The sequence below is a fragment of the Apiospora phragmitis genome (assembly GCF_038363925.1).
Source record: "Apiospora phragmitis strain CBS 135458 chromosome Unknown utg000010l:1.0-9815664.0:1.0-9183399.0, whole genome shotgun sequence".
Classification (NCBI taxonomy): Eukaryota; Fungi; Ascomycota; class Sordariomycetes; order Amphisphaeriales; family Apiosporaceae; genus Apiospora; species Apiospora phragmitis.
The window spans coordinates 6,851,237-6,877,205 of record NW_027117409.1 but is presented as its reverse complement, the minus strand read 5'-3'; the positions used below and the strand labels follow the sequence as shown (position 1 = coordinate 6,877,205).

Here is a 25,969-nt window from a genome sequence, read left to right as displayed (position 1 = left end):
CGCTTGGGACGGTGAGCCGGACTGCCACGAATTTGTACAGATAGTTTGGCCTCACCAATACGATGAGAGAGGTACATGCTCTTATCAACCATCTTCTGGCTGGCTACGTTCTTGTGTGTGTTGCATTTACATACCCAGTGTTTCAGGAGTATTCTGAGGTGTGGATTGACTTTTAGTAAGACAAAGATACTTTAGAGGGAAGCACGCCCGGACCCTGAGACAGTTGTCCATCTGCAGGTGAGAAAAAAGGGTATTGGCTGCTGGCCAGGGTTCATCTTAGTGGGCAGCGAACCCCGGCCATACGTGGCGTCCAGATTTGACGTGTACAACACAACCTGCTTCTGTCGACGGCTGTATGCACAGCGCACAACGGCGGCAGACGACATTATCCTATCGTTCCTAACGGTTTAGGCATTGGTTCGAATTGCATACTACATGCATGTACATACCTACCTCCCAAGGCCTACTGCTATGTCTCATTTTTTCTCTTCTAATACTGCCTGACTGCCTGTCATGGGCAACCTAGCATGCCAGTTTAGTTGATATGGACAATCTGCTTTTACTGGCCCAATTCGAGCAAGCCTCCGACGTTACAGACTTTAGTCCCCGTACGACCTCCATTTGAGACTCTCTCTCTAGGCAGGTACCCGCAGCTTACTTACATTCGTGGTGGACAAGATTTCTGTGGACAGTGGACACAGGCCTGCTTCATGCGCATTCGCGGCGACCGACAGCTCTTTTTAGTAGTACTAGTATCCGTACTCTCTGCCGCTGCCATTTCCGCCATTAATAAAACCAAGTTCACCAAGTAGTGAATGATAGACTCTTCCCTTTCCCGACTCCTGGCTGGGCGCGACAAACCAGGCACGCGCCGTTCGACCACGAACACCCCGACTGACTGATGGTGTGAAGGCAGTGTGTGCCAAGGAAAGTAATCATAATTGCGTGCACATACCCTACATTGCATTACATTACATTACATTACATTACATTACACATGTATGTATGTGCAAATTAGCGAACCAGGCTTTCTCCTATTGGATTAGGGACTTGCTCGCTTGTACGGCGGCGCCGTCTCTCGGCATTAGTGCTTCGCTACCATTTCTCGAGCTATTGGCAGCTCGGCTACGATTCGTTCCACGGTTTGCCCGTCCAGCCCAAGATCGTCGGGCTAAGCCATGTATCCCTCACCAGAGGGCAGCCGCCGCTCCCACAGGCGCCGGCCTGAACTGAATATCGATACCTTGTCATCATCTCCGCCACAGATCCGCGACACGAGACCTTCCACGCCGCCTTCCCTGCGAAGACCGCCTGTGCCTCCCAAGGGCAAGCCACCAGTGTCCGGCCGGGCGCTTAGGATGCAGCAGCCTCCATCCATATCCAGCACAACTTCGAGCCGCGACCGAGACTTCGACGAATCTTTCCTCGACACATTCAGCAGTCCCGTGGACATGACGGCCAACAAGGAAAACGAGCCGGATTTTGTGGGCGACCGCCTGAGGAAGACCAATTACAGAGACTCCCACGACCTGTCCCTGCCCTCGCGACAGATCACTAGAGACTCGCTCGTGACCAACATGCTTGCATCTCTCGACCAGTTCAGTCTCGGCCAGATCCACACGCCGGCCACTCCACAGTCGCCCTTCGACGAGCCTAGCACCTATAGATCTATGTCCCTGGGCGGGAGAAATCCGGCCAGAACCATCTCGAGTATCCCCCAACGGAATCGGACGCACAGCTCGTATAACAATCACGGCCACCACTACACCTACAGCTCCGACTTCGAAGGCACGGACGATGCCGGCAGTAGGATATCGAGCCCTTACTCACGCGGGCACCGGAGCAATAGTAGCTCGGGCTTCCAACCAGGGGTAGGACGGCTCAATAGCATGCGCGAATCCCCAACGCAACAAAGGGGAAACCAGATGGCGGGCGGTCGTGTTCTTCACTCGAGGGGTGGTAAGACGAGCAGGGGCAGCAGCACCAATAGTTTCGATGGGAGCTATGCACAAGTGCTGGGCAGTCAGCGAATTGCACACGGCATTGGGAATCGCTCGTCCAGCTTCGACATGGGCCAAAAACACTCTCCCTTATCCCCAACCTATGCAGCTGCACCCCGCCCCCAACAACGTTGCCGGCAGCAGCGCTTGTAATTTAGAGTTCTCCAACACTCTCTGGGCAGAAGATTATTATGAGCCCGCGCCTACGCCGACTGTGCATGGAGGTCCGCGTCGGCCAACCTTAACAAACGCCCCGACCGCCATCCCGCAGCCGCTCCCATTTCCCCAACAGCAGGAACATGAGCCAGAGCGCAAGAGTGTGTCGGCGTCGGATAGAAAGATGAGCATGCGCTCCAACAGGACGACTGGCACGGCGGGCCGAGGAGCTGCTTCATCCAACTATGAACTACCACCCCTACCACCACTTCCTACTACCGAGGACATGGACTCGGCACCGGCACCCCACGTTGGTTACGAAAAGGCGAAAGAGAAGGAGCTTGGGTTGGCAGGCGCGAACACCACAACACAACCCAACCAGCCTCGACCAGGGTTTTTCAAAAGGATGTTCGGTGGCTCATCCAAGGCTATTGCAAGTGCCTTTGACTCGGCCTCGACAAGCTCGAACCCGCCCCACGTTTCGCCAGCGGCAGTTGAAACGCAGCCGCGACCTAACACTTCTCGCCCACAGACGCAGCCGCCACAGCAGCAACAGAATGCCTATTCGGCTCCTCCATCCCGTGATTCGCAACAGGCCACTTCCTTCACGGGACAGCATGTCGTACAAAAGAAGTCGTCATTCTTCCGAAGACGTAAGAGATCTATTGCAGAGCCGCCTCCGCCCGTGCCCCAGGCGCCTGCAGCCCACATGTCGAGGTCCGCGGAGCATCCCGCCCAGAAGGCCAGACAAATGGACCCATCCGGTTACATGCCCGACCCGAGCCCGGTTAGTAGCCTGCGTCAAGTCATGAGCCCCTACCTGAAGGAGAGCGGTTCTGCATCCCCTCTGGGCCTTCTACCACCTCGGAATAAGCGTGACTCAGTCTCGCCACACTACAATGTCGAAGACCCTGAGGACGACCGAAGACGCAAGAGTAGAGGATTCTCCCCGGATTACGACCCCAGTCCAAAGGCGACAATACGGACCGTCAAGTCCCAATCTGCCTTGGTCACTCGCAGCCGTGATTCTGTCACTTCTCCCTCGAACCGTACACCCGTGGCAAGCCCTCCGATGCCGACACAAAGACCCAAGCTTACGCGCGATACCACCTTCTTCGAGGACAGCAGTGACACCGAAGGTGACAAGGCCAAACGATCCGGTAAAGCGAAGCGAAACCGACCTCGCAGGTCTACCAGTCCTACCGAGGATACATACAGAGACGATGGTGCTGCACGAAGCATACCCAAGCTTGCCCCGACCGATGGGGATGGTTCATACAGAGAGAATTCGTCTGCTAATGCGTCTCCGTACCTTGGCGGGTTTGAGGAGGAGAAGAAGGAACGGCCGGAAAGCCTGGGCCTTCCGATTCAAGACCAACCGAGCTCCGGGAGAGTGTCGGCCCTGAGCAGAAGTGGCCTCGAGCGGTCGACTGGCAGTCTGCCGAGCGTGCAAATCGATGGCGCGGAAGCGAATGCCAAACCCGTCGGTTCACCACTGGATGAGCCGGAAGTAACAGTAGGAGAGCCGACTGAGGACGACAGGTTGAAAGCTCAGCGCATTTTCGAGGGCAGAGAGGACTTTATTACAAAAGACCGGGCCGCTTCCTGGATGGGCGAAGAGGGCCCTGTGAGACAACGAACACTCAGGGCCTATATGGAGTTGTATGATTTCGCCGAGAAGAGCGTCCTCACCGCATTGCGAGAGGTTTGCGGTCGACTCATATTACGAGCAGAGACACAACAAGTGGACCGGATCCTGGTTTGTTTTTCCAACCGTTGGTGTGATTGCAATCCAAACCACGGCTTCAAGACCATGGGTAAGCTTACCCCTATTATGATGGCCGCGAGCTCTTACTGACAATAGGTGCAGACGTGATCCACACAATGTGTTACTCTATCATGCTGCTGAACACCGATCTTCACCTTGCCGACATTGAATCGAAAATGACGCGCTCTCAGTTCGTGAAGAACACCATGACCACCATCAAGCAAGCTGTAGAGGACTCGGCACCCGAAGCATTTGATCGGCCGAGCATTCTGCCCGGTAGAAATACATTGCTGAGCCCTACCGAATCCGAAATGCGTGCTGAGCCTGAGCAGAAAAGGGATTGGAGATCATCTTTCATCCCCCCAAGGGCTGAGTCGCGGCAAGGCGACCACGAGGAGAGCGAAGGCTGCGGTCCGTTGGTAAAAACGCCATTCCATGGTTCAATGCGCGCTTGGGAAAATCTGATGGAGGTTGTCCTGAAGGATATCTATAATTCTATTCGCGATGAAAAGCTCCCCTTATTCGGCGGAGGGCCAGAGGCAGCGCAGAGCTCACAACAGAACGGCAACCTCTCGGTGGTGAACATGCTGATGCGCACTCCCAGCGTTCTTAGCAAGGCGCCCTCCGAGTGTCCTTCCTCGAGAGGGCGAATGGATGGGCCCAACCGGCCCAACAACGGCCGGTGGAGCTCCAAGAGTCGGTCTCGCCCTCGACTCGGGACCAATGGGTTCTCGTCAAGCCGCACCAGTTTCGACGATGGGAATTCCCTATGGAGTCCTACCGTATCTTCTGCTACTTGGAGCCGATATTCGCTTGGTCGAACGCAGACTACTCCTTCCGTTGATTCACTGGGCTCCTCTTTCCTTCACGGCGATTATCAGCAGTCGATTGGTTTTGCCAACGCCCTTGCGCATGCCATCATTCGTGAGGATGGCCCTGCCACGAGCTCTCAATCCATTATGAGTGACGAACTTAACAGTGCTGCCCTGTTAGAAGATGAATCCCTTGAGCTTACAGGTCCGCCGTGGGCCAAGGAAGGGTATGGTGGTACATAAGCACCATCTGGACGGCGTCGATAAGAAGGCCAAAGATCGGAACTGGAGCGAAGTCTTCGCGGTCGTCCAGAAGGGTCAAATGAGCATCTTCTCCTTCTCTACCAAGTCCATGCGCCAGAAGGCACGTGGCAACCGCAAGCCAGCCCCAGGGGGTGTTGTTGGAGGAGGGAACTGGCAAGAAAATGCCACTAATCTTGGCACTTTCTCCCTCAGGCAAACCCTTGCCTCGGCACTCCCGGCTCCTGGATATTCGAGGACGCGCCCGCATGTCTGGGCTCTGAGTCTGCCTACCGGGGCCGTCCATCTCTTCCAAGTGGGGACGCCGGAGATCTGCAAGGAGTTTGTACTCACTGTGAACTACTGGTCTGCTCGGCTATCCACGCATCCGCTGGTTGGCGGTATTTCGAACATTGAGTATGGCTGGAGTGATGCCTGTATCAACAATGCTCTCGTTTCCGCCATCAACAACGAGAATACGTTGCCGCCCCGTCCCGGTTCGGCAACTGCAGGACGCCAGTCCGTGCATAGTCGGAGAGGTAGTCAAACAAATAGCTTGCGGTCCAGTTTTGATCTTGGGAGCTCCAGCAACCGGACGAAGCTTCCAGGTGACCGTATCCACATCGCCGAGTGGACGCCACCTGCGCAAAGCTTGCGTGCTTCTAATTGCACAGAGCCTGAGCAATTTGAGACACTGCTGGCTTATGTGCGCGGGATTGAAGAAGAGCTACAAAAGCACAATCAGCTGCGCTCGCCCATGCTACTGGCCTTCACACCTAGGGGGTCAAATGCGACGAAAGCCATGAACAACTGGGAGCGGAAGAGTAGTTATCTGCTCCGCGAAATAGTCAAGTTCAGAACCTACGTCGACTGCCTCCAATACGCCGAACAAAGACGGAAGGAGATCTACGATGAACGTCAGATCGCGCAACGCGCAGCACGAGGAGATGAGATATCTGACTCAGAAGACGAGCAAGGAGAGACGATGTATCGAGAGGAATAGAAGTGATGCCCCTTTTTGGCGTCGGTGATTCAGTGTTATTGTTGCACCGTTATTTTTTCAGGTAGCCTCTGCTGCTTGCATTATCTTGGGAAAAGCAATTGTTTTGGGGGTTTTAAACGGATTAGGGGTAGGGATTAAAGGGAAGGGCATACGACGCGAAGCGTCTGACACGGCATACGTCGCTTTTCCTTTCCGTCTTTTCTATCTCAGACATTAGGAAGAGGATTCATATGTGTTATTGATACCCGGGTTGGCGTATAACAATATTCTTCCAATGTCATCATCCTTTTCTTTGTTTTCCCCGGCGCTGTAGCAAGCGAGGAGCACCGAGTGCATGGAGCATATCCATCCTGTGGTACATATTGTGTTCGAGCGAGTATATATAAGTACCCACATGAATCGCACCTCTCTGCTGAGCCCCATCGTGCCTAAATCTGGTTCCTATTTTCCCAGTGATCGTACCGTACATAATCGATGCTTCGATGCCCTGGCATTTTGTGAGACTCCAAGTAAGAATACGCCACTAACTCTTTAACGAGTGACTGGTAGACGTTCTACCACACAGCCGGAAGGTACCCATCTATCCCATATCCTGCCCCTTACTCAGAGTGCACTGCTCAAGTTGGTGTAGTAGGGGGAACTCGATACAGTATCTCTGTACTCGGAACATTGAAGAACAGGTCCTCCTTCATGGCCCAGTCTGCCCAGGCCTTGGAAACCGCTTGCAGGCCCTCTTCCGTGCCCAACCCCTTGTCCTTGACCACCGTCGCAAAGCCGGAGTGCACGGCGCGGTCCGCCCACATCTCGCCCCACTGTCTCGCCCGCGCGCCCGTGTAGCACCAGGACGTGACGGTGGTCTGCGTGTGCTCCGGCGCGAAGCCGGCCCGCCGCGCCCACGCGTGCAGGCACCGCCCCGCGTTGGGCTCGCACCCGCTCGCCACCGCCTGCGCTTGGTAGAGCGCGCCCCAGCGGTCCAGCCCGGCGTCGGCCGGGTACCAGGCGAAGCCGCCGTAGTCGGCCTCGCGCGCGGCGACGAAGCTGCCGCCGCCGCCGCCGTCTCCGGGCTTGGCGACGCGCCGCATCTCGCGCAGGACGCCGACGGGGTCCCGCACGTGCTGCAGCACCTGGTGGCAGTAGACGACGTCGAAGGTGGCGTCGGCGTAGGCAGCGCGTTGGCGTCGGCGACGGCGAACTCGACTTTTTCTAGGTTGCGGTCGGCTGCGAACGCCCGGGCCTGGTCCAGCACCGACGCGACGGCGTCGACGCCCACGACGCGGCCCTCGGGGACCAGGGCCGCGAGGTCCGCCGTGATGCTGCCCGGGCCGCAGCCGACGTCGAGGATGTGGTGCGTGGGCTGGATGTGCGGGGCGAGGAAGGCGGCCGAGTCATGGACGGTGCGCCGGGCGTGGCTGCTGACGACGGACTGGTGGTGGCCGTGGGAGTAGGTCGCTTGCTCTTTAGACATGGTTCCTTTGACTGGACATCCAGAACGTGACGCTTTGGGTTTGTTTTAATTATAGTGTCTCTCGGTGAATTCAATTGGTGTTGCGGTCATGGGGGAACATATCTGAGAGTAGTACGAACATAGTTTGGGACGGTCAAGTAAAATCCGAGAACGACCCCAATGTCGGAGGAGTCAGTCCGAATCAACACAACATCATGTCGGATCATCAATTTGCGGGGTTGGGCATAGATATTTTAGGTACTCTCTGAATTATACTCGGTTACTTTCTAGTCGGGAATTTCTATTAAACATAGTTACTCTCACATCTATTACAGGTATAAGGGGGTAAGCAATCCCTCTACTACCTACCGTACTTGATTTCCACGTTCCGAAAAATGGCACTCATATCTAACTAAACTGCAATTCAGATTAATAGTAGGTAAAGTTAAGGATATACCATACAGTCGAGTGAATAGTATTCGAGCTTTTGATCTTGCTAAGATGCTGGTTAACCCCCCCTCCCCCCCCATATAATCGCATCGCCCCTATTCAAGTCGAGCCGAAGTGGCACCTACATAGAAGACTGAGCATTACCTTATGTAAGGATTCACTAGCATTAGCAGGTAAAACTGTACACACATTAGTTCAGAGACATACGACACGTATTGCCCGATCAGTGAAACCCGGAGCGACATAGCCCGAGCAACAAGCCCCGAAGCCTGCAGTCAAAAGGAACCAACCAGTGTGTCTCTGTGCGTGTAACGTAAGCTGCCACGGCATTGGCAAACTCTGATGCTTCGAATACTCGGCCTTTTGCCCGATCGAGACGGTTTGTCTCAGCTGATCAGTGTATCCGTTCTGAACCACGACGTTAGTACATCATCTCACGTAAGACGGAGATCCCCATGTCCTACAATTTTAGAAATAACAGTGAACTAGTCCCCGTACCCCCTGAACTTATGCTCTTAGATTACCCTATACATACTCCAAGCCTCATCGCCACTCTTGGAGAAATAAAGGAAAGAATAACAAGCAGAAGTCGTCGAAATGGGCTCCCACCAAGCTTGGCAAACACTGGCAACCGAGAAGCAAGCTGCACAGGCTAACAAGATACCAAAGGGATGGCGTCTCCCTTCCGAATATCTCGCGGGCGATGAGACTTCCGCACATGGTGTCATGGAAATACCTGCCAAGTGTGGTATCCTCAACGCGGAGGAGCTGCATATCACCCAGGATTTCAACGCCGTCACCTTGGCCATCGCCGTGCAGCGTGGTACCATCAAGGCAAAATCTGTGGCCACTGCATTCTGCAAGCGAGCCGCGATCGCGCAGCAACTGACCAACTGTCTGACTGAGACGATGTTCGACGATGCCATCAAACGGGGAGAGTTCCTGGATGAGTACCTGGAGCTGCACGGAAAGCCCATGGGGCCCCTTCACGGAGCCCCTATCAGTATGAAGGATACTTTCGACTATGCAGGTGTTCAATCAACCATGGGTATTGTGTCGTATTTGGGTAATCCCGTGCCTAGCGAGCATGGGACCTCGGCGGCCACACTCTTGGATCTCGGTGCCATCTTGCACTGCAAGACCAACGTTTCGCAGGCTTTGATGTCCTCAGACGACCACAACAATGTCTTTGGCCGTACTTTGAACCCCCACAAGCTTTAGCTGACTGCAGGCGGAAGCAGCGGCGGCGAAGGAGCTCTGGTAGCTCTCAGGGGCTCCCTACTCGGCGTGGGAACAGACATGGCCGGAAGCATACGCATCTCGGCACTGTGCAGTGGAACCTACGGCTTCAAGCCCTCAAGTGGACGTGGGCCTTTCTTTGGTTCGACATTCTGTCATCGTATGGGATCCCCTGGCTTCCCACCAGTCGCGGGCCCCCTTGCCTGCTCCTTTGACGACATGGCGTTCTTCCTGCAAGCCGTACTGGAATCGCACCCCTGGGACCGCGACCCAACTGTGCTCGCGATCCCCTGGCGTGCCGAGGTCGCTACCTCAACCCCCGAGAAGCTCCGTATCGGGTTCATCTTGGAAGACCCGAAATTCCCCGTTCACCCGCCGGTGTGCCGCACTATGGAGTCGTCGGCCCAGGTCCTCGCCCAAGCTGGACACGAGGTCATCCCGCTCCATGGATTCCCCTCCCTGGAGGTAGCCATGAATCTAGGACTGGATTCGTTCTCGTTTGTCAACACTGTCGAGTGGAGGAGGCACTTGGACGTGTCAGGCGAGCCCATCGTCCCGTCCCTTGTGGACAACATGCCCTTTATAACCCGCAGGATCGAGAAAGGGGGTTACTCTATCGATGAGATCTTCGCATTCAATCTCGCCTGTCTCCAGTACAAAGCTGCCTGGAATGCGGTGTTTGTTCGACACAAACTAGACTTCCTGATCTGCCCTGGAGCCGAAACCACCGCGATACCTCATGACACATGGGGCACACCGCCATACACTGTTGTGTGGAGTCTAACTGAGGTTTGTGGTTTTCTTCATGTCTAACTGTAATCGGTTTGATCCTTGTAAGAAGCCAAGTTATCTAACGCCCCCTGGCAGTGTCCGGCGGTTATATTGCCCGTGGGTCAAGCCATGAAGAACATGGATCGGAACGATCTAGCACCATCGGCAAGTCCTAGACCATGTAAGCTTCTCCAATATCCTCATCGAGCTGCCGGAATACTGACGAGACCGAAACCCGTGAAGACCAAAGCGAATTGGTTGATGGCGCTCCGACAGCTATCCAAGTTGTCGTTCGGCTCTACCAGGACGAGGAGCTTCTCGCAGCGGGTCGTGTGATAGACCGGTGCCTTAGAAAGGCCAACAACCTGAGGAGTCCGGAGTAACTGACCAAAGGCCTGTCGTCGTAATCTAGATCTTTAAGGTATTATCATGACTGCTCGCAATCACTCGAACCCTGCGTTTCTGGTAGATTTAGCTATGCAATAATGTGACCATACCATGTTTACCGTTGACATTATGCGGTGAAAAGCAACTTCTTCAAGAAGCTTGTAACCCCTGTAAGTTGCGGGGGTGGTCTCTTATCCGCGCCGAGAATCCGCGCCGCGCCTCTCAGCTGCAGATTGTCTTTACCCAGCGTAGGCATATATGTGCCCCGAGCAGCCTACGCGTGTCTCTGTAACATTAATAGCCCATTTTGCAACCCAAAGTCTTCACTGAATGTTTCTCAGCATGCAGTTGTACAGTCCATTCGCCGTGGCAGCCTCTCTGGGTGGCCTAGTGACAGCAGCGCTCGCCTCGCCAGCTCTGAGCCATGACGCGTCTCAGGCATCTCTTTTCTCGGCTGATGCGAAAAGGGATCTACCAAATTCCCTACGAGAGCAGAGTGATCAGGTCTGCGATGCCAGGAGCCGACAATGGACCGGCTGGATCAATGTGTCTGGAGGAGAAAAGGCTCTTCTTCTGTGGGTGATCACGTTCCCAACGTCTACGCAGTGTACCTAGGCTAAGATCAGTGACTTCCCTAAGGGTTTTTGGAGAGCCGATCCGCGCCACAGGACGACCCAGTCATGGTTTGGTTGAATGGGTACGTAACACAGGCCCCCTTCAATGCGTAAGCCTGGAAACTGACGTCCTCCAAAAGCGGTCCTGGCGGTCAATCCATGATGGGGCTATTCTCGGAGATCGGACCAGTGAGTGATAATGCCTGCCCCAAGCCGTACGTGCGGCAAGAAAAGATGGATAACTAAGGGTTCGGTAAGTGCCTGGCAGTGAAGGGAGGTAACGGAACGGTCCGCAACGAACACAGCTGGAATAACTTTGCAAACGTCCTCTTCATAGAGTAAGTGGTTTTCATCTACCCACAGAGAGATACTGTTAGTTGACATGAGCCGCTAGTCAGCCTGCCGGTGTGGGCTTCTCTTCGATGAACGGAGGGACGGAGGGAGGACCGGACAACATTGCAGAGGCGTCTGAGGACTTCGACAAGTTCTTATCGACCTTCTTCGCCAATATATTCCCGCAATACTCCCACCTCCCTTTCCACATCACAGGCGAGTCCTTCGGAGGGGTCTACGTGCCCTTTTTCGTGAACCACATTAGCAAAAGGCAGAAGCTGGGAGTCCCCGGTGTGTTCCAGACCCCTATCGCATCCATCGTTCTTGTGGATGCCGTCATCGACATGGCCAGCTCCAGCTATATCGGAATGTACGATCACATGTGCAAGTTCGGCCAAGACGGGAAGAACAAGCTGAAGCTCGGTTTCAACGAGATAACCTGCCGCGCCGTCGAGAAAGCCGTGCCGCGATGCGCGAGCCTCGGCTATCAGTGCGTGGAGACGTACAACCTCGATCTCTGCAGGGAGGCGGACGCGTTCTGCAACGAGGATATCGGGGTGTACCTCGACGTGCGCGTCGGAGGCCGCGTCCCCTACGACGACCGCGTCCTTCGCGAGAACGGAACGCTGCCCATGTGCGGCGCAGATCTCTACGCCGACTACATGAACCAGCCGCACCTCCAGGCGGCGCTGGGCCTGGAGGATTGGAACTTTACCTCGGTCAACATGGACCTCAACATGCGCTGGGAGGCAAGCGGGGGATATTTACACACCCTCTACCCGTGAGCTGAGCCATATTCTGGACGAGACGGACAAAAAAGTCCTGGTTATCAACGGCAACAACGATATTTCTGTGTATGTATATATACATTCCCACCTTTTGCGAGGAGCATTACTTCGCGCATACCGTACTAACAGGAGACTGCTGGCAGAACCACGGAGGGCAATAAAAGAGTCTACGATGAACTCGCATGGTCTCATCAGGCCTCGTTTTGGCTGGAGAAGTATGTCGACTGGGCGTGGCCCGACAAGTCCGGGGAGAAAACCCAAAAAGGGGGCGAGTTCAAGGCGGCCGACAAGCTGGCCTTCACGACCTTCGACGATGCGGGCCATGAAGCTGTCGGTCACCAGAGAGAGCCCGGTGCGTTTCTGGTGAAGTTTTGGTTGTCGAGCACCAGAGACGGTCCTTGCGCGTTCTTGGACCGCAGAACCGATACGATCTGGCCGTCTCCGGCCCAGAATATTGAGCTATGAAAGGGTCACATCTAGGTTACCGGTAAAGACCTGGGGAGCGAAATGTAGTTGCTCGTTAGTGTAGTCCACACAATATACGCTAACCGCCATTAACTAACTACATGGTATGGTGTTAATCGCTGTTGAACATCATCTCTGGGTCTTTCATCATATATCAAAAACGAAAGATTGAAGCTGCGAAGGGTCGACGATAGGAGTTGAACAGCTAATTGGAAGAATATGATAGGACTGACGTATTAGTGGTGTGCTCATGTGCTACCGCCACGACTTGCCTATCGGGGTAATGGTAGCCAGCAGCTAGACCGGCCCCGAGGCCGCAACGCTACCATAATCCGCGATCGGCATCTTCAGTTGGGTCCGCCTTTAGGTCCAGTCGCCAGAGCAGATGTACCATGGGAATTTACATTGTGATTTGAACAACTTCCCTGTTTGAACTCTGCAATAAGCTCACGATATGCTTCCCTCAATAGTTCTCGTGGCCCTTGTCCTACTCTGCGGGATAGGATGGACATTGCATGCTGTCCTCCAGAAGAGGGGAAGAAATGCTCCGGTGAGTATGACATATGTCCCGCCTTTGGCTATGAGCGTCAGGCTCTAACATGTATTGTACTTGCAGTTTCGAGATGTTGGCACTGAAAAGCAACATGGCGCAGTCAAGAAACCGGCGCTGACAGTCAACCCTGTGGCGGATGACTTCGACTGGGAGACCACCGAACCTCACAAATTCCGGCCGTTCAAGCCTATTTACCACATAACCATGGGTAACACACCACACGTGACCCCGTAGCAAGATGTTTCGTGCACCAGAATACCAATATAGATGACTGACGTGTGCGCGCCTCTTTGCTGCTAGCTCTACGGTCAAGCACACCTTCCGACTTGATCGCCATCGACAGCAACTACCTGTCGCGGATTCAGCTGCGCCAGGGCCTCATCCGCGACCACGCCCACCACGTCGTGGGCAGTCTCCCGTCCGGCGCCGACGCCGTGCGCGAGACGTACTCGTACATCCAGGACTTCCTGCTGGCGTGCTACCCGGCGCTCTTCTCGCGGGACGACGAGAAGGGACGGTTCCATAACCACGTCACGAAGCGGTCCCTGCCCCTGGAGCCGCCCGCGGACGACGGCGAAGATGCGGGCATCGCCACGCTCAAGCTGCTGGGCGAGATGGTCGAGGACGACCTGTTCCTGCTCCGAGCGACGCCCGAGGGCCATCTGTGCACTGCGTTCCTGTGCTGCTTCCCCTCGGGCTTCGACCCGGCCGAGAAGCTCGGCAAGGTGCTGAAGGACATCCACGGGCCGGTGCCCTCGTACGACAAGATCGGCGCGAGCATGGAGCGCTTCTTCAGCCGCCTCGAGGTCGGCAAGAGCGTGGCCCGGAACAACGTGAGCCGACCAGTCCAATTCGCAACCCCCGCTATATCCCGCGTGTGCTTGTTCGCTTACGACTACCAAATTTTTGCTTGTCACCATGGAATTTTGCTAACTATGTACATTGCTTCTCTAGTGGTCTGTCAATATGACACCAGAGCTATTCGTTGTCTCGGGAAACCACATAAATAAGGGCGACGCCTATGAGGAGGGCATGGACGTGGACATCTCAAAGGTTAGCATGCGCGCAGCACTCGCGACCCCCCTGAATCCTGAACCATTTACTTCGATTCATGAAAAGAACATTTACCCTATATCCTTGGGTCACTAACACCGGTGGAAAAAACCAATGACAGGCACAAATCCGCGTGGAGCTCCAGACCCTGACACGGCTCCCCAAGACGCAGGCGATTCTCTTCTCGTTCAAGACTTACCTGTATCCCGTAACCGACATCAAGGCCGAGGGATTGGGCCCAGAGGTCGCAGACGCCATCGAAGGGCTGCCAAGAGGAAACGCGCCAGGGATGTGGAAATACGTAAGTTGGTTCTCGTCGTCATCAGCCGAGTGGTGGATTGACATTATCTGTCTGTGTTTGCGCTTTCATCAACTCCTGGCTTTGATTTGTGCTCAGACTGATGTGATCGACCATTATAGAAAGGAGGTGTGCGCTGGGGCAAGAGTATCTGTGCATATCTGAGGTCGTGATGGGTAGTGTCAGGTCGTGGACGAGTTCCCGCAAAGATATAGGTAGTGATTTAATTCCAATGGTAAATGCGCATTTGGCGATCTGGCGATTTGGATGATGCTGCATCTTTCAGTGAGCGACCATCGACCATGTCGCGATTGAAAACTGAAACGTCAGTCATGCATAGTTCCCCTGTGAGCAATGGTTCAGCTCGCACAGAAATAAATAGCCCGATATAGGTGATGTATATTCTAACCTTGAGAGTCACAGAGCTGAGCGGCTGAGAAACCCCAAGCCTCATTGCTCACTAGTGGCACCCCATTACCGGCCTGAGTCACTATCCGACGTGGAGATTGAAGCTATCGCAAATCATCAAATCGACCAGTATAAATGCCCATAGTTTGGGATAATAATTGGAGCGTCTGGGAGTCAGTGCAGAATTAGTCTGTCCAGCGGCGCGCGGGCATTTATGATTCCTCACCCTTGTCATACTCACCGCCAGTCCCAATAAGACAACCATGGCAGCAGCAGCCGATGACAACACGAACACCATGACCGCCCCCGGCGCCACCGGCAACGACAACGACGACGGCGATGGAACCGTCCTTGTCCGCACCACTCTCCCCAGCCGCCCGCTCCCGGCCAACGACACGCGGCCCCACCACCGCACCGCACGTCTGCTGGTGCGGCCGCTGCGCCAATCGGACCTCGCGGGCCTGCACGCGCTGCGGACGCAGCCCGAGGCCATGACGGGGACGCGCCTGGGCCGCCCGGACCGGGACCTGGCCGAGACGCAGGTGGAGTTGGACTTCTTCCGGCATGGGGTCCGCGGCGGCAGCGGCGAGCCCCCGTACCTCTGGGGAGCCTTTCTATCGCCGCCGCAGCAGCAGCAGCGGTCAGCGACGACGTCGACGGGCGACGAGGAGGAGGGGGAGGAGGAGGTGGAGCTGCTGATCGGCGAGGGCGGCGTGCACACGCTGGCCACGGACGCAGTGGCGGCGTCGGGGTGGCCCGAGATCGGGTACAAGTTCCGGAGGGAGTACTGGGGCCAGGGCTACGCGACCGAGTTCGTCGAGGCCGTGCTGGGGGCCTGGTGGGGGCTGCCGCGGAGCACCGTGGAGATCCGGGTGAACAGGCGGGCGGTGGCGGCGGCGATGTCGGCGGCGGCTAATGATAGTGTTCCGGAGGATGGCGGCGAAGACGACGTGATTGAGGCCACGGAGCAGATGTATGCCAATGCCGAACCCAGCAACGCGGGCAGCTGCAGGGTGCTGGAGAAGCTGGGGTTCCGGCGCTACCACGAGTGGACGGAGCCAGACACGCAAGAGCACCGTGTCGGGAAGCCGCTTGATCTTGCGGGCTATCTACTTGCCAAGTCGGCTTGCCTATGACTTGGGGAGGTAATGCCCGAGAGACTGTTTTGACGTGTTTTCCCTTCATCTGATTTCACCTCTGTATATTTATTAGATGACGGGTGCGCTAAGAAGGGCCGGTCAATAGTCGAGACCACAGCTTGGAACCACATGGGATATATCTGTTGAGACCTGTTATTGACTCGCGTTGTTGTGCAAATAGCCTCCAGATTCGGAACATAATCCAGTCCAGCTAGATCACACCACTGATGACAAAATATGGCCTGTTTGGGAGATAACCATAAGAATGAATCTTTGTATAAGTTGTGAGCTTTCGATTTCTAGCGGATTACAGGTTTATTCACTGAAAGCACTGGAGCTCCAGCGGTTAGATAGCACTGAGGACTAGTAAGTAGCTCGCTAGCTCTAGGTTAGTTGAAGCAGGGGGTTTCACAAGAGAACCGGATTTGGACAGCGCCGAGCCTTACACATCGCGGTTATAATCGGTACTACTTCTCTGTCTTAGCTAGTAGAGAACTCATACCAACCTAAACCTATCCTGATGAATCGAATTCGAGAACGAAGACGTCTTATTAGTCGACCCGGCGATCGCTACGGAGTACGGAGGATCGCTAGGTTAAACCGAGCCCGGTTGTCGCTTACTTGGTGAGCCTAGCAGCAACAGTGGAGCAATCGCTGCAACTCGTTTGCGAAGCCGCGAAAAGCGCCGTGCATCATTGTAATGGGCAGTTGGCAGGAAAAGAAGCTACCTACTAAGTATTACTAACAAATACGCCGAACCGTAGGGCTACTGGGCAAGGGAGCGTTTATTAGTGCTGGCCAAGAGCTCCGGAGAGAAAACTGCTAGCTCTTGTCCAAGTTAGCAGCGTATCATCGAGCTTTTTGCTGAAGCGCGAAGATATGGACCTCCTTGACGACAAGTAAGAAGGGAAAATCCATCTCCATCTCTTTCTTTCCCTTTCTTTTCTCTCCGTTTGGTCGGCAAGGTCGCTTCCGTGATTGGTTATTGTTGCAGAAACTCTACTTTTTGAGGACAGTATCGTATAGTTCGCCGTACTCGATAGCGCAACGATGGCGACACCGGTAGCAGAACCTTCTGCTGAGAAGGATGTGGCTATTGAAATGGTCGGCGAACAGGTCTGCCCAATCGACCCCACCGTGGCAGCAAAAGCGGTTCGAAAGATTGACTGGTTCCTCATCCCAGCCATGACAGTTGGTGTAAGTACTCGCGTCTCCAAAGAGAAGAATACACCGGCCAAAATAATGTCTCCATTTCACTAACACGGGTTTACAGTATGTCCTGGTTTATTATGATAAGGTAGGAGCCCGTTTGACTACCAATTTTGCTGGGCCATGCAAGAGACTAATGATAGGGGGTGCAGGCCATTCTTGGTTCGGCAGCGCTATTTGGCATGACCTCGGACTTGAAGCTGAGCGTCCCTGACTCGCATATACCCTCGGTTGTCGATACCAGTCGCCTCTCCTGGGCCACCTCACTCTTCTACTTTGGTATGTTGGCCGGTCTCTATCCCATGTCATTCGCACTGCAGCGGTTCGACGTGGGCAGGGTCCTCGGCGCTATCGTATGCCTCTGGGCTTTGATCTGTATGCTCACGGCCGCCGTGACGACCTACGAGGGCCTCTACGCGCAGCGTTTCTGCCTTGGCTTCATCGAGAGCGTCATTCCGACTGCTTTTATGACCATCATCACCGGGTACTACACGCAACAGGAGCAGTCGCTGAGACAGAGTTGGTGGTTCTCCTCGACGGGGCTCTGGACCATTATCGGCGGCGCGCTCAACTACGGCTTCGCCCAGATCACTGGGGGCGGCCTCCATAGGTGGCAGTACATCTACCTCCTCGCTGGTTCTCTGACCTTTCTGTTTGGGCTGTGCTGCTTCGCCGTACCCAGCTCGCCAGTCTCTGCTTGGTTTCTTTCAAGGGACGAAAGGCTTGCGGCCGTGGAAAGGTTGCGTTTTGGTCAGACCGGAGTGCGATGCACCCAGTTCAAGTGGTCCCAGCTAAAGGAGGCATTGCTCGACGTAAAGATCTGGCTGATTGCCATCATGATGGCCTCTGCCTACACTGTCAATGGCGCAGTTAGCGGTTTTGGTCCCCTAATCGTTTCAACATTCGGATGAGCACCCTCGAATCCATCGTCTTCCAATTCCCCCTAGGCGGGCTCTGCCTCATAGCCATTCTCCTGACCGGTTGGCTTGGTTCACGATATCCTAACATCAGAATAATAATGCTGGTTGTGTGTTGCCTGCCGGTAATTGCCGGCTGCGCCTTGATTTGGCGGAGTGAATGGAGTCACCACGCAGCCGCAGCAGTAGTTGGCTATTCCATTACCGGTACCTTTGGGGGGGTAGTCAGTCTGATCATCACCCTGGGTATGTCCAACGTGGCTGGCCACACGAAGAAGAGCTTTACAGCCGCGACCATTTTTGTTGCTTACTGCGTCGGTCAGTAGTAGCCCCTGAAAGATCCAAGTCACACGTGTCCCAGTTCTGAGTAGTTGACCTGCCACACAGGAAACATCATTGGGCCACAACTGATCAAGTCGCAGACGAAGTCTGCCCATTATCCGGAGCTCTGGCTCGGTCTTATCATCTGGTGGGTTACGAATGCCCCTTCATGCTTGGTCCCTACTGACACTCCTCCAGTTACTGTATTACCATCGCGGCTGCCATCGCGCTGTATGTTGTACTATTGCGAGCAAACCGCAGCAAAGAGACGAAGTGCGAGGATGACATGGGCGAAAGGGCCAAGCTCGCATTCCAAGACTTGACGGATAAAGAGAACCCATATTTTAGATACGTGATGTAACGTTTGCGGTGGACCGCTCTGCACCGCAGAACTTTGTTGTTTGAATGAACCCATCATCTTCCCACCTGACCCAGCTACTAATCTATCACATTCTTGAAGAGAATTTGCTCAACGGCGTGATATTTGCAAACCGATCTTGCGTCAGAGCAGGCAAGAAATATCTGCTCAATGTATCAGGAGCCAAGGGACAGCACCAGCTGCTCCAACATTGTCGATGTGTGGCCACGAGCTCCTTGTGACACGTTGATGGTTTGGCACCATGATCATGGGTTTGGCCAAGTAACATCATCCCAAGTAAGAGGGAAAATACGAAGCGACCAGCGGGTTATATTTCAGAGTCTCGGTCTCGTCAGCCGCGGGCTCGCGAAGGTGTTCCATATTCGAGATCACCAGCTCCTGATGTCGTGGGTGTGCACGTTTCGAGTGCTTACCGAATGGATGGATCCTACATCATCTATGGCTTCGGTAACTAGGAATATCCATGGTACCCATGGTATCAACGCAATGGGCCGATGAAGCTCGATGGGAGGGGTTGAATCCAATGAGGCTCAGCAGAGAGTTGATGCGTCTTGCTCTGTCAAAGCCATCAATGCATACGTATGTACTCAGCTCGGTGCGAGTTATCCCGGGTTTTCTATCGAGAGCCAAAAGAATACTCCGGTGATAAGAGGCCTGTTCGAGACGATAAGTCGAGTATTACTCATCGTGATTGGTTCTTGGCGCGGATTAGTGTTTATGCCAAGCACGAGTAGATCAAAAAGGAGGGGTGACGTTTCATGACCGTTTTTAGATGGAGGTTTGCCCTTGGGTTTGGAACAGCCATACCGAATGCCTTCTGTAATAAATCAATCTCGATGATCGGTGTTTCCTAGGCTGGGATACAGAGTTTATACAGATCGACGTGAGCCCCTGATACGATACAATTAGAGTTGAGCGAGGTGACTAGGATGTTTACGTTTCCTCGGATGACACCTTACTCAGGGCAACGAGAGCTGAATGACTGGTAGAGTGACCCGTGTGGACTGCCGTGTTTCCCCGAACAAGGCCCATTATGAGAGGACGATATCGTGCACTGCTTTCAGGATAACAACGGCGAGATTGTCGAGGTGCTTAGCTAATAAAGATTCACACAGACCATGTATTGGACCAGTTTGAGGCCCTTCTCCTGGTCGGGCCATAGGGCTATGAAGCCTCAATCGCCGTTGTCTTGCAACCGACTCGAGATGGGGCTAAAGTCACCAAGCTTTGCCCCAAAGCCGTGCAAAGGCCGTGGGAGGTCGGACCAGACTAGGATCATGGCTGTCGGCAAGCCATCACGAGGGTTATGGCGAGCTGACTCCACCCGTCATTTGTGTGTATTGCTTCCGTTTCTTGCCATTGCCTAGCGAAGGGGAATCCTTTGCTGGTACGGGCCGGTGGCCGAGAAGAGGTGGCAATATCCGAAGCTGCTGGGTGTCTGAGTCTTGTTTCCCTCTGGTTCCGGCTATCAGCAGGCTATAGAGTTCTGCCCAACACGCGGCCGCAGGCGCCGAGACGAAGTTGAAATGCAGGCACGAACAAACTCGGTGGGTTCCAGGCCAGGCCATCGTGTGGATAACAGAGGAATCTTGCTGCAACTGTCTAATCCACCCGTTAGGTCTTGGAGCGATAATCCTAGTGTCGATGCAGATTTTAGATAGCAAATAAACTGGGAATAGCAAAGTGGGTTGTGGACGAGACGACAGCGAAATGGCTGTGTATGACATGAGCCGCAGATAAATTGTTTCGCCAAGCTGATGTGCCAATGGACGGGACGAGGCCGTCTGGGGTTGAACAGTGTCAAATTGTCAATTTGCAGGCGACAGAAGAAGAAAAGATGGTCCATATGGACACGCGTTGCAACTTGCTATGATCCATCCCGAACAGAGCAATTATTCATACGTTAGCAATGCCATTATCGAAAGATGCGTGCAGAAGAAAGCAGTGATTTGGGTTAGGTGAGCCAGGTGATGTTAGGTCCGTAGGGAGCCAATGCTCAGATGCTTTAGTTTAGTTTCCATGCTCCCATACTTCGGCTCTAGCTAGATAGAGGCTGACATGGCTTGGGAGCTGATGGCGGCGGTAGATGGTGGACTTTTAAGCACTGGCCAGTGCAGGCTAGTCCTGGATAGCGGCCCCCTAAAGCAGCTGGAACAGAGGCATTAGAGAGGGATTAGTGGCTGGCTTACGGGTATCCCACCCCTCTATGGGGGCAATGGGGGGCACCTATTCTAGGCCGCTCAATTCAAGGAGGGGTCCTCTCTTCTAGCGCTCCTTGGTCGTCAAACCACCATCGCGACCTCTCCACCCCCCACTGAACCCACTTCCCTAGGTAAGTATGCGTGAGGGTGTCTATGTTCTTACATGAAATCACTTGATCACGGAAATTCGGAGCGAATCCGCCAGCTTCCTGGCTACCCGTTGACAGAAAGCCACTACCTGCCTGCTAGGTATGCTATCTATCTCGCACTGAATCGCCCATGTCCCTGCCCTGGTCCTTCTCGACATATCCCTATGTTACGTTACCGCACAATGCTTCATAATCATATCTTTCCCCTACACTTAGTTCTCGTTTCCGTGAGAATCTGTGCCGCTGCCTGTCTTGATCTGCCTCTTACTTGGGGTATAGGCGTAGTAGGTGTCATGGACCGTATTTCATCCACTGCTCAGAGCTAGTATTCGTCATTACCTCGACCTAGGTCGCCTTCTCTACATCTACCCAAAGTCTTTCGCCTGATACGAGTAGGCTGCCTGTTCTTTTCTCTGAGCCGCTGGCGCTTTGCCTCAGAGGATGGGTAGACTGTCCGAGGTGGCCCGCGAGCGGGAGGTTGTCAGATATGCTTCGCATCTGTACGTAAGATTCTTGCTGGGCTTTCTGTTTGCCCTTTTCGGCCGTTTCCTTCCCTTTCCCAGCGCGTTCGTGATATGTAGCATGGGCTGCTTGATATGCGCCCCCTCCCCTCCAACCTCGACGTTTTACAACTAACAGGCAAAAAGCTATGAGATCGCACACAAACCACAGCTGGCGACTGACTCTCTTTGTGGACCACTCCCGACTACATGCGCAGATCCGGTCTTGACAGGACTTGCTCAGCTTGGCGCTCTCCGGTTAGACACCACACGCTGTTTGATATCCATCTTCGACAGAACACACCAATATGTTGTTGCCGAGGCTACGTCCAATTCTGTTCTCGCGCCTGGAAACAAGGGCCAAAACCTGTGGTTGGGGGGTACTGCGATTGCGAGGGAACAAGGCGTGTGTGAGCACGTATTAGTACCGGACTCTGATGTCAGGGAGACTAGCAGCGATCTGCCTATATCTTGTGTACCTGATCTGCAGGCCGATCGTCGATTCAAGAACCTCTCACACGTCGAGAATACGCCCCACAACCGATTCTACGCTGGCGTGCCGATCAAATCACCAAAGAACATCAATATAGGTGTTTACAGTGTCTATAGCGACCAGCCTCGAGGCTTATTGGACGATGCGCAGGCACAGTTTCTGCGGGATGTGTCACAAACCATATCGGGATACCTTGAGTCTAGGAGGTCTGACGAGAATCTGAAACGCAGTGATCGAATGGTGCGAGGGATTGGCAGTTTTGTCGACGGAAAGTCCACGATATCGAAGTGGTGGTTGGGGGCGAATACAGGACCTACCCCTGACATTGGCGCTCCCGCTACAACTCGACAACCGCAAAAGCGTCACGGCAGCGATGTTAGCCCCCATTCTCGCGAAAGTGCACCACTGCGGCCACACCCATCACCCTTGCAGCCAAGCTTTCCAGGCGCTCTGTTCGATGCTGCGAAATCCGATGACTCGATAATATCGAGTACCTCGTTCGGTGCAACGGCCACTATCACGAAGACGAAGTCGAATGTTCTTGTATCGAGTCCGATGGCCAAAGCACCAGCTGATGATGGGCACACTTTAGAAGTCAAAGATGTCTTTGCCGAGGCTGCATCAACAATACGAGATGCCCTGGAAGTAGAAGGGGTGGTCTTCCTTGATGCAGTTATCGGATCATTTGCTGGCCTTGTACCCGGTGGAAAGAAGCATTCTGCGAATTCTTCTATCGACTCGACCGTCACCACCCCAGGTGAAGAAGGCTTTTGGAAGATACTAGAGAACTACGAAGGCCAGTCCTGTAAGGTTTTGGGCTCGTCGACTGCATATGACCGCACTGGCGACAAGGTGTCTGACGGTATTCATCGTATCGATATCCCAGAACGATTCCTTAAGACGCTCTTGAAGAGATATGCTAGCGGCAAGATATTCAATCTTGAGGAAGACGGTTCTGTGCATGCTGGCGATTCGTCCGAGGGGGAATGGACCTGGTACGCAAGGCGTGACTCAGTAACCTTCCCCTCTCCCTTCGAACGGCCGTCGCACGGCGCTCATTTGCAGCAATACGAAGGCAAAACCCTCTCCACCATATTTACAGGAGCTAGGAGCGTTGCATTTATTCCACTTTGGGACTCTGGCAGGGAAAGATGGTCTTCTGGCTGTTTTGTCTGGACGAAAGATCCTGCTCGAGTATTTACGGTGGACGCTGAGCTCAGTTATCTACGTGCTTGTGGGATGACGATCATGTCAGGCCTTGCACGTGTCGACACGATGATGGCTGAGAAAGCCAAGTCTGACGTTCTCAATTCCCTGAGCCACGAACTGAGGTCTCCGCTCCATGGCATTGTCGCGGCGGTCGAGCTGCTGGACGGTACCGACTTGGACGCTTTCCAAGGTGAAGTCTTACACTCCATGGAATGTTGTGGACGCACCTTGCTTGATGTTATGGACCATTTGCTGGACTACAGTAAAATCAACAAGTTCATGAAGGATTCCAAGGAGCAGTATAAGAAGGGCGCTCAACTACCGAGCGTGAAGAATGAGATCCAAGAATCATTCGAGTCAATGAGCCGCAAGAAGAGTTTGTCTTTCAGCTCCAAGATGACCAACTTGTCTACAGACATCGATCTCAGTCTTCTCACTGAGCAAACCATCGAAAGTATCATGTCTGGTCACAACTTTCAGAAGATGTCCATCCCGACTGGGACTAGCAATATTGAAGCATTCGGGCAGCCTTCCAAACTGGCGAATCCAATGGACTTTGGTAGCGACACACCCTCTGTGTATCTTGACATCGACCCGATAAATGAGATCTCGTGCCGCACTGAAGCAGGAGCGCTTCGGCGGATTATCATGAATCTGCTCGGAAACTCTCTGAAATACACGACGAGCGGATATATTTATGTTTCTTTGAGGAAGCAAGATCCCAATAACGTACTGCTGGTTGTTGCTGACTCGGGGAAGGGAATAAGCGATGACTTCCTCCATCATCATCTGTTCAGTGCGTTCTCGCAGGAAGATGCCTTGAATCCCGGCACTGGTTTAGGTCTCAAATTGGTGCAGCAAATCACCAAAGTCTTGGGTGGCTCTATCCATGTCGAGAGTCAGGTGTCCCGAGGCACTGCTGTCTCTGTCACGCTACCTCTACTATCACCATATGGGACAGTAGAGAGGGACTCGGTATTCAAGGAACGCGTTGAGAAAATCAGGGGTCTTCGAGTCAGTCTCCGTGGCTTCAAAGACACTGTAGAAACCGTTGGGCTACCAGGAAGGACGCCGCCTTCTGAGATGTACTTGATGCATGCGCTATGCCTCCATTGGTTGCATCTGGATGTATTAGAGCCCGATTCGCGAGATATTCGACCTGATATCATCATGTGCACAGATCAGTCCCTGGGCGAGCTTGCAATCGAGGGTGCAAGTGTCACTCTCCCTCCTGTGGTTATCGTTTGCCGTGACTCACTAGCTGCCCACCAACATGCGATGATCCAAAGAATGGGGAAGGAGAAGAACGTCCTCGAGTTCATATCACAGCCGTAAGTCCTCATCTCCCATTAAAATTTCCGCGAGTTGGTGGCTAACCTACAACAGGGCGGGCCCTCGCAAGGTCGCTCAAGCGCTTGTCCTTGCTCTGAGCAGATGGAATGCCACTTTGCCTCCAAAACCCGACTTGCCCATTACTCCACCAGATTCTGCCTCTTGGGCTGAGCTGGGAAGTCGTTGCGGTAGCCTGCTTCATTCTAGCCCTTCAGCTCAGGTCTCGCGGACCGCGTCTTTCTCCGAAGAACGCCGCTTCTGCAGGGGACCGCAGCAGCTCGAGGTCCTCACTGAGCTCGAGATCTGCCGCACGTCCAGAAGTGTGTCCCCGACGAATGACCAGAATAATCCTCAAGCCGACGCGACCAGCGGAAAGTACCTGCTCGTTGACGACAACAAGATAAACTTGCAGGTCAGTTCACCATGGTGTTCGAAACCAAAATCCCACCATCGCTAACCCTAGAGTCTAGATCCTGGTCTCTTTCCTGAAGAAGCTTAAAAAGCCTTACGCAACGGCCAACAATGGATTGGAAGCGCTGGAAATGTACATGGCCAACCCTGGCCATTACCGTTGCGTATTGATGGGTAAGCACTTCTCCATCTCAAACCGGTTCCCCTACCCCTTTTCCACAATTCCCACCTTTGGTTGGCCGCTTTTCTCGCCACCCTCGGTGTTCCTCGCACCAATGGCCATTCTCTAACCCACCTGTTTGAATAGATATATCAATGCCCATCATGGACGGCCTGGAATCGACTCGTCGCATCAGAGAATTCGAGCACAATAAAGACCAACGTCCCGCCACCGTCATTGCGTTGACAGGCTTAGCAAGTGAAGACGTACAGCGCGAGGCCTATGCGAGCGGCATCGACGTGTTCATGACGAAACCTGTCCGCCTGAAGACCCTCCAGGACACAATCTCTAACATTGGAGTTTAGTTTTTCTTTTCCTTCTATTTATTCAAGCAGAGACGTCTTTCTTTCTCGACTTGACGCCCCATACCTTTTGTTTTCTGGTCATCTCATGCAAGTCGTTTGCACCCACATCTTGCTTCCAGTTTGGAGTCGGCGAAAACGCGATAGAAGGACCGGGTGCTTGGTGGCTTTCTACATTGGTTTTGGGTGCAGCACCTCGAGTTCCATCTTTTGACATGGCGTAGGTGGCTTCTGCGAAAGCATTTTGAGCTTATTCGACTGTTGATGTATGCGGAGTTCTTGGGAAAAGCATGTTCATTGTGCTAGATGGGATGTACCTGCGATGGTTCTCGTCGGTTTGGTGTTATTTTCTGACAAGCCCCTGATTTAAAAGTAAGCAGTTCACATTGACCCCTGTATTATACG

General features: G+C 53.8%; 8 protein-coding genes across 8 annotated transcripts; 7 read left to right on the top strand and 1 right to left on the bottom strand.

The window, feature by feature from the left end:
- Window positions 1-1,178: 1,178 nt before the first annotated feature.
- PG994_011856 (Sec7 domain-containing protein) lies at window positions 1,179-5,979 on the top strand (the record flags this gene model as incomplete). The annotated part of the gene is made up of 4 exons (XM_066863265.1): window positions 1,179-1,959; window positions 2,024-3,973; window positions 4,027-4,912; window positions 4,935-5,979. 4 exons carry the CDS (start codon window positions 1,179-1,181, stop codon window positions 5,977-5,979), a joined length of 4,662 nt encoding a protein of 1,553 aa, XP_066712375.1.
- A 617-nt stretch (window positions 5,980-6,596) lies between these two features.
- On the bottom strand, window positions 6,597-7,444 carry PG994_011855 (Methyltransferase type 11; the record flags this gene model as incomplete). Its single annotated transcript, XM_066863264.1, has 2 exons — window positions 6,597-7,176; window positions 7,206-7,444. 2 exons carry the CDS (start codon window positions 7,442-7,444, stop codon window positions 6,597-6,599), a joined length of 819 nt encoding a protein of 272 aa, XP_066712374.1.
- A 1,026-nt stretch (window positions 7,445-8,470) lies between these two features.
- On the top strand, window positions 8,471-10,266 carry PG994_011854 (uncharacterized protein; the record flags this gene model as incomplete). Its single annotated transcript, XM_066863263.1, has 4 exons — window positions 8,471-9,068; window positions 9,105-9,901; window positions 9,980-10,064; window positions 10,127-10,266. The coding sequence occupies 4 exons, from the start codon at window positions 8,471-8,473 to the stop codon at window positions 10,264-10,266; spliced, it is 1,620 nt and encodes a 539-aa protein (XP_066712373.1).
- Window positions 10,267-10,612: 346 nt separating this feature from the next.
- Window positions 10,613-12,470, top strand: PG994_011853 (uncharacterized protein; the record flags this gene model as incomplete). The annotated part of the gene is made up of 5 exons (XM_066863262.1): window positions 10,613-10,857; window positions 10,910-11,073; window positions 11,132-11,222; window positions 11,279-11,998; window positions 12,149-12,470. The coding sequence occupies 5 exons, from the start codon at window positions 10,613-10,615 to the stop codon at window positions 12,468-12,470; spliced, it is 1,542 nt and encodes a 513-aa protein (XP_066712372.1).
- Window positions 12,471-12,924: 454 nt separating this feature from the next.
- Window positions 12,925-14,547, top strand: PG994_011852 (uncharacterized protein; the record flags this gene model as incomplete). Its single annotated transcript, XM_066863261.1, has 6 exons — window positions 12,925-13,020; window positions 13,087-13,231; window positions 13,324-13,898; window positions 13,978-14,076; window positions 14,198-14,377; window positions 14,497-14,547. The coding sequence occupies 6 exons, from the start codon at window positions 12,925-12,927 to the stop codon at window positions 14,545-14,547; spliced, it is 1,146 nt and encodes a 381-aa protein (XP_066712371.1).
- A 498-nt stretch (window positions 14,548-15,045) lies between these two features.
- Window positions 15,046-15,918, top strand: PG994_011851 (GNAT domain-containing protein; the record flags this gene model as incomplete). Its single annotated transcript, XM_066863260.1, has 1 exon — window positions 15,046-15,918. One exon carries the CDS (start codon window positions 15,046-15,048, stop codon window positions 15,916-15,918), a length of 873 nt encoding a protein of 290 aa, XP_066712370.1.
- Window positions 15,919-16,971: 1,053 nt separating this feature from the next.
- Window positions 16,972-18,041, top strand: PG994_011850 (major facilitator superfamily domain-containing protein; the record flags this gene model as incomplete). The annotated part of the gene is made up of 3 exons (XM_066863259.1): window positions 16,972-17,118; window positions 17,195-17,218; window positions 17,274-18,041. The coding sequence occupies 3 exons, from the start codon at window positions 16,972-16,974 to the stop codon at window positions 18,039-18,041; spliced, it is 939 nt and encodes a 312-aa protein (XP_066712369.1).
- A 3,543-nt stretch (window positions 18,042-21,584) lies between these two features.
- Window positions 21,585-25,567, top strand: PG994_011849 (Peroxide stress-activated histidine kinase mak1; the record flags this gene model as incomplete). The annotated part of the gene is made up of 5 exons (XM_066863258.1): window positions 21,585-21,597; window positions 21,816-24,630; window positions 24,686-25,043; window positions 25,102-25,216; window positions 25,350-25,567. 5 exons carry the CDS (start codon window positions 21,585-21,587, stop codon window positions 25,565-25,567), a joined length of 3,519 nt encoding a protein of 1,172 aa, XP_066712368.1.
- Between the last annotated feature and the right edge of the window lie 402 nt (window positions 25,568-25,969).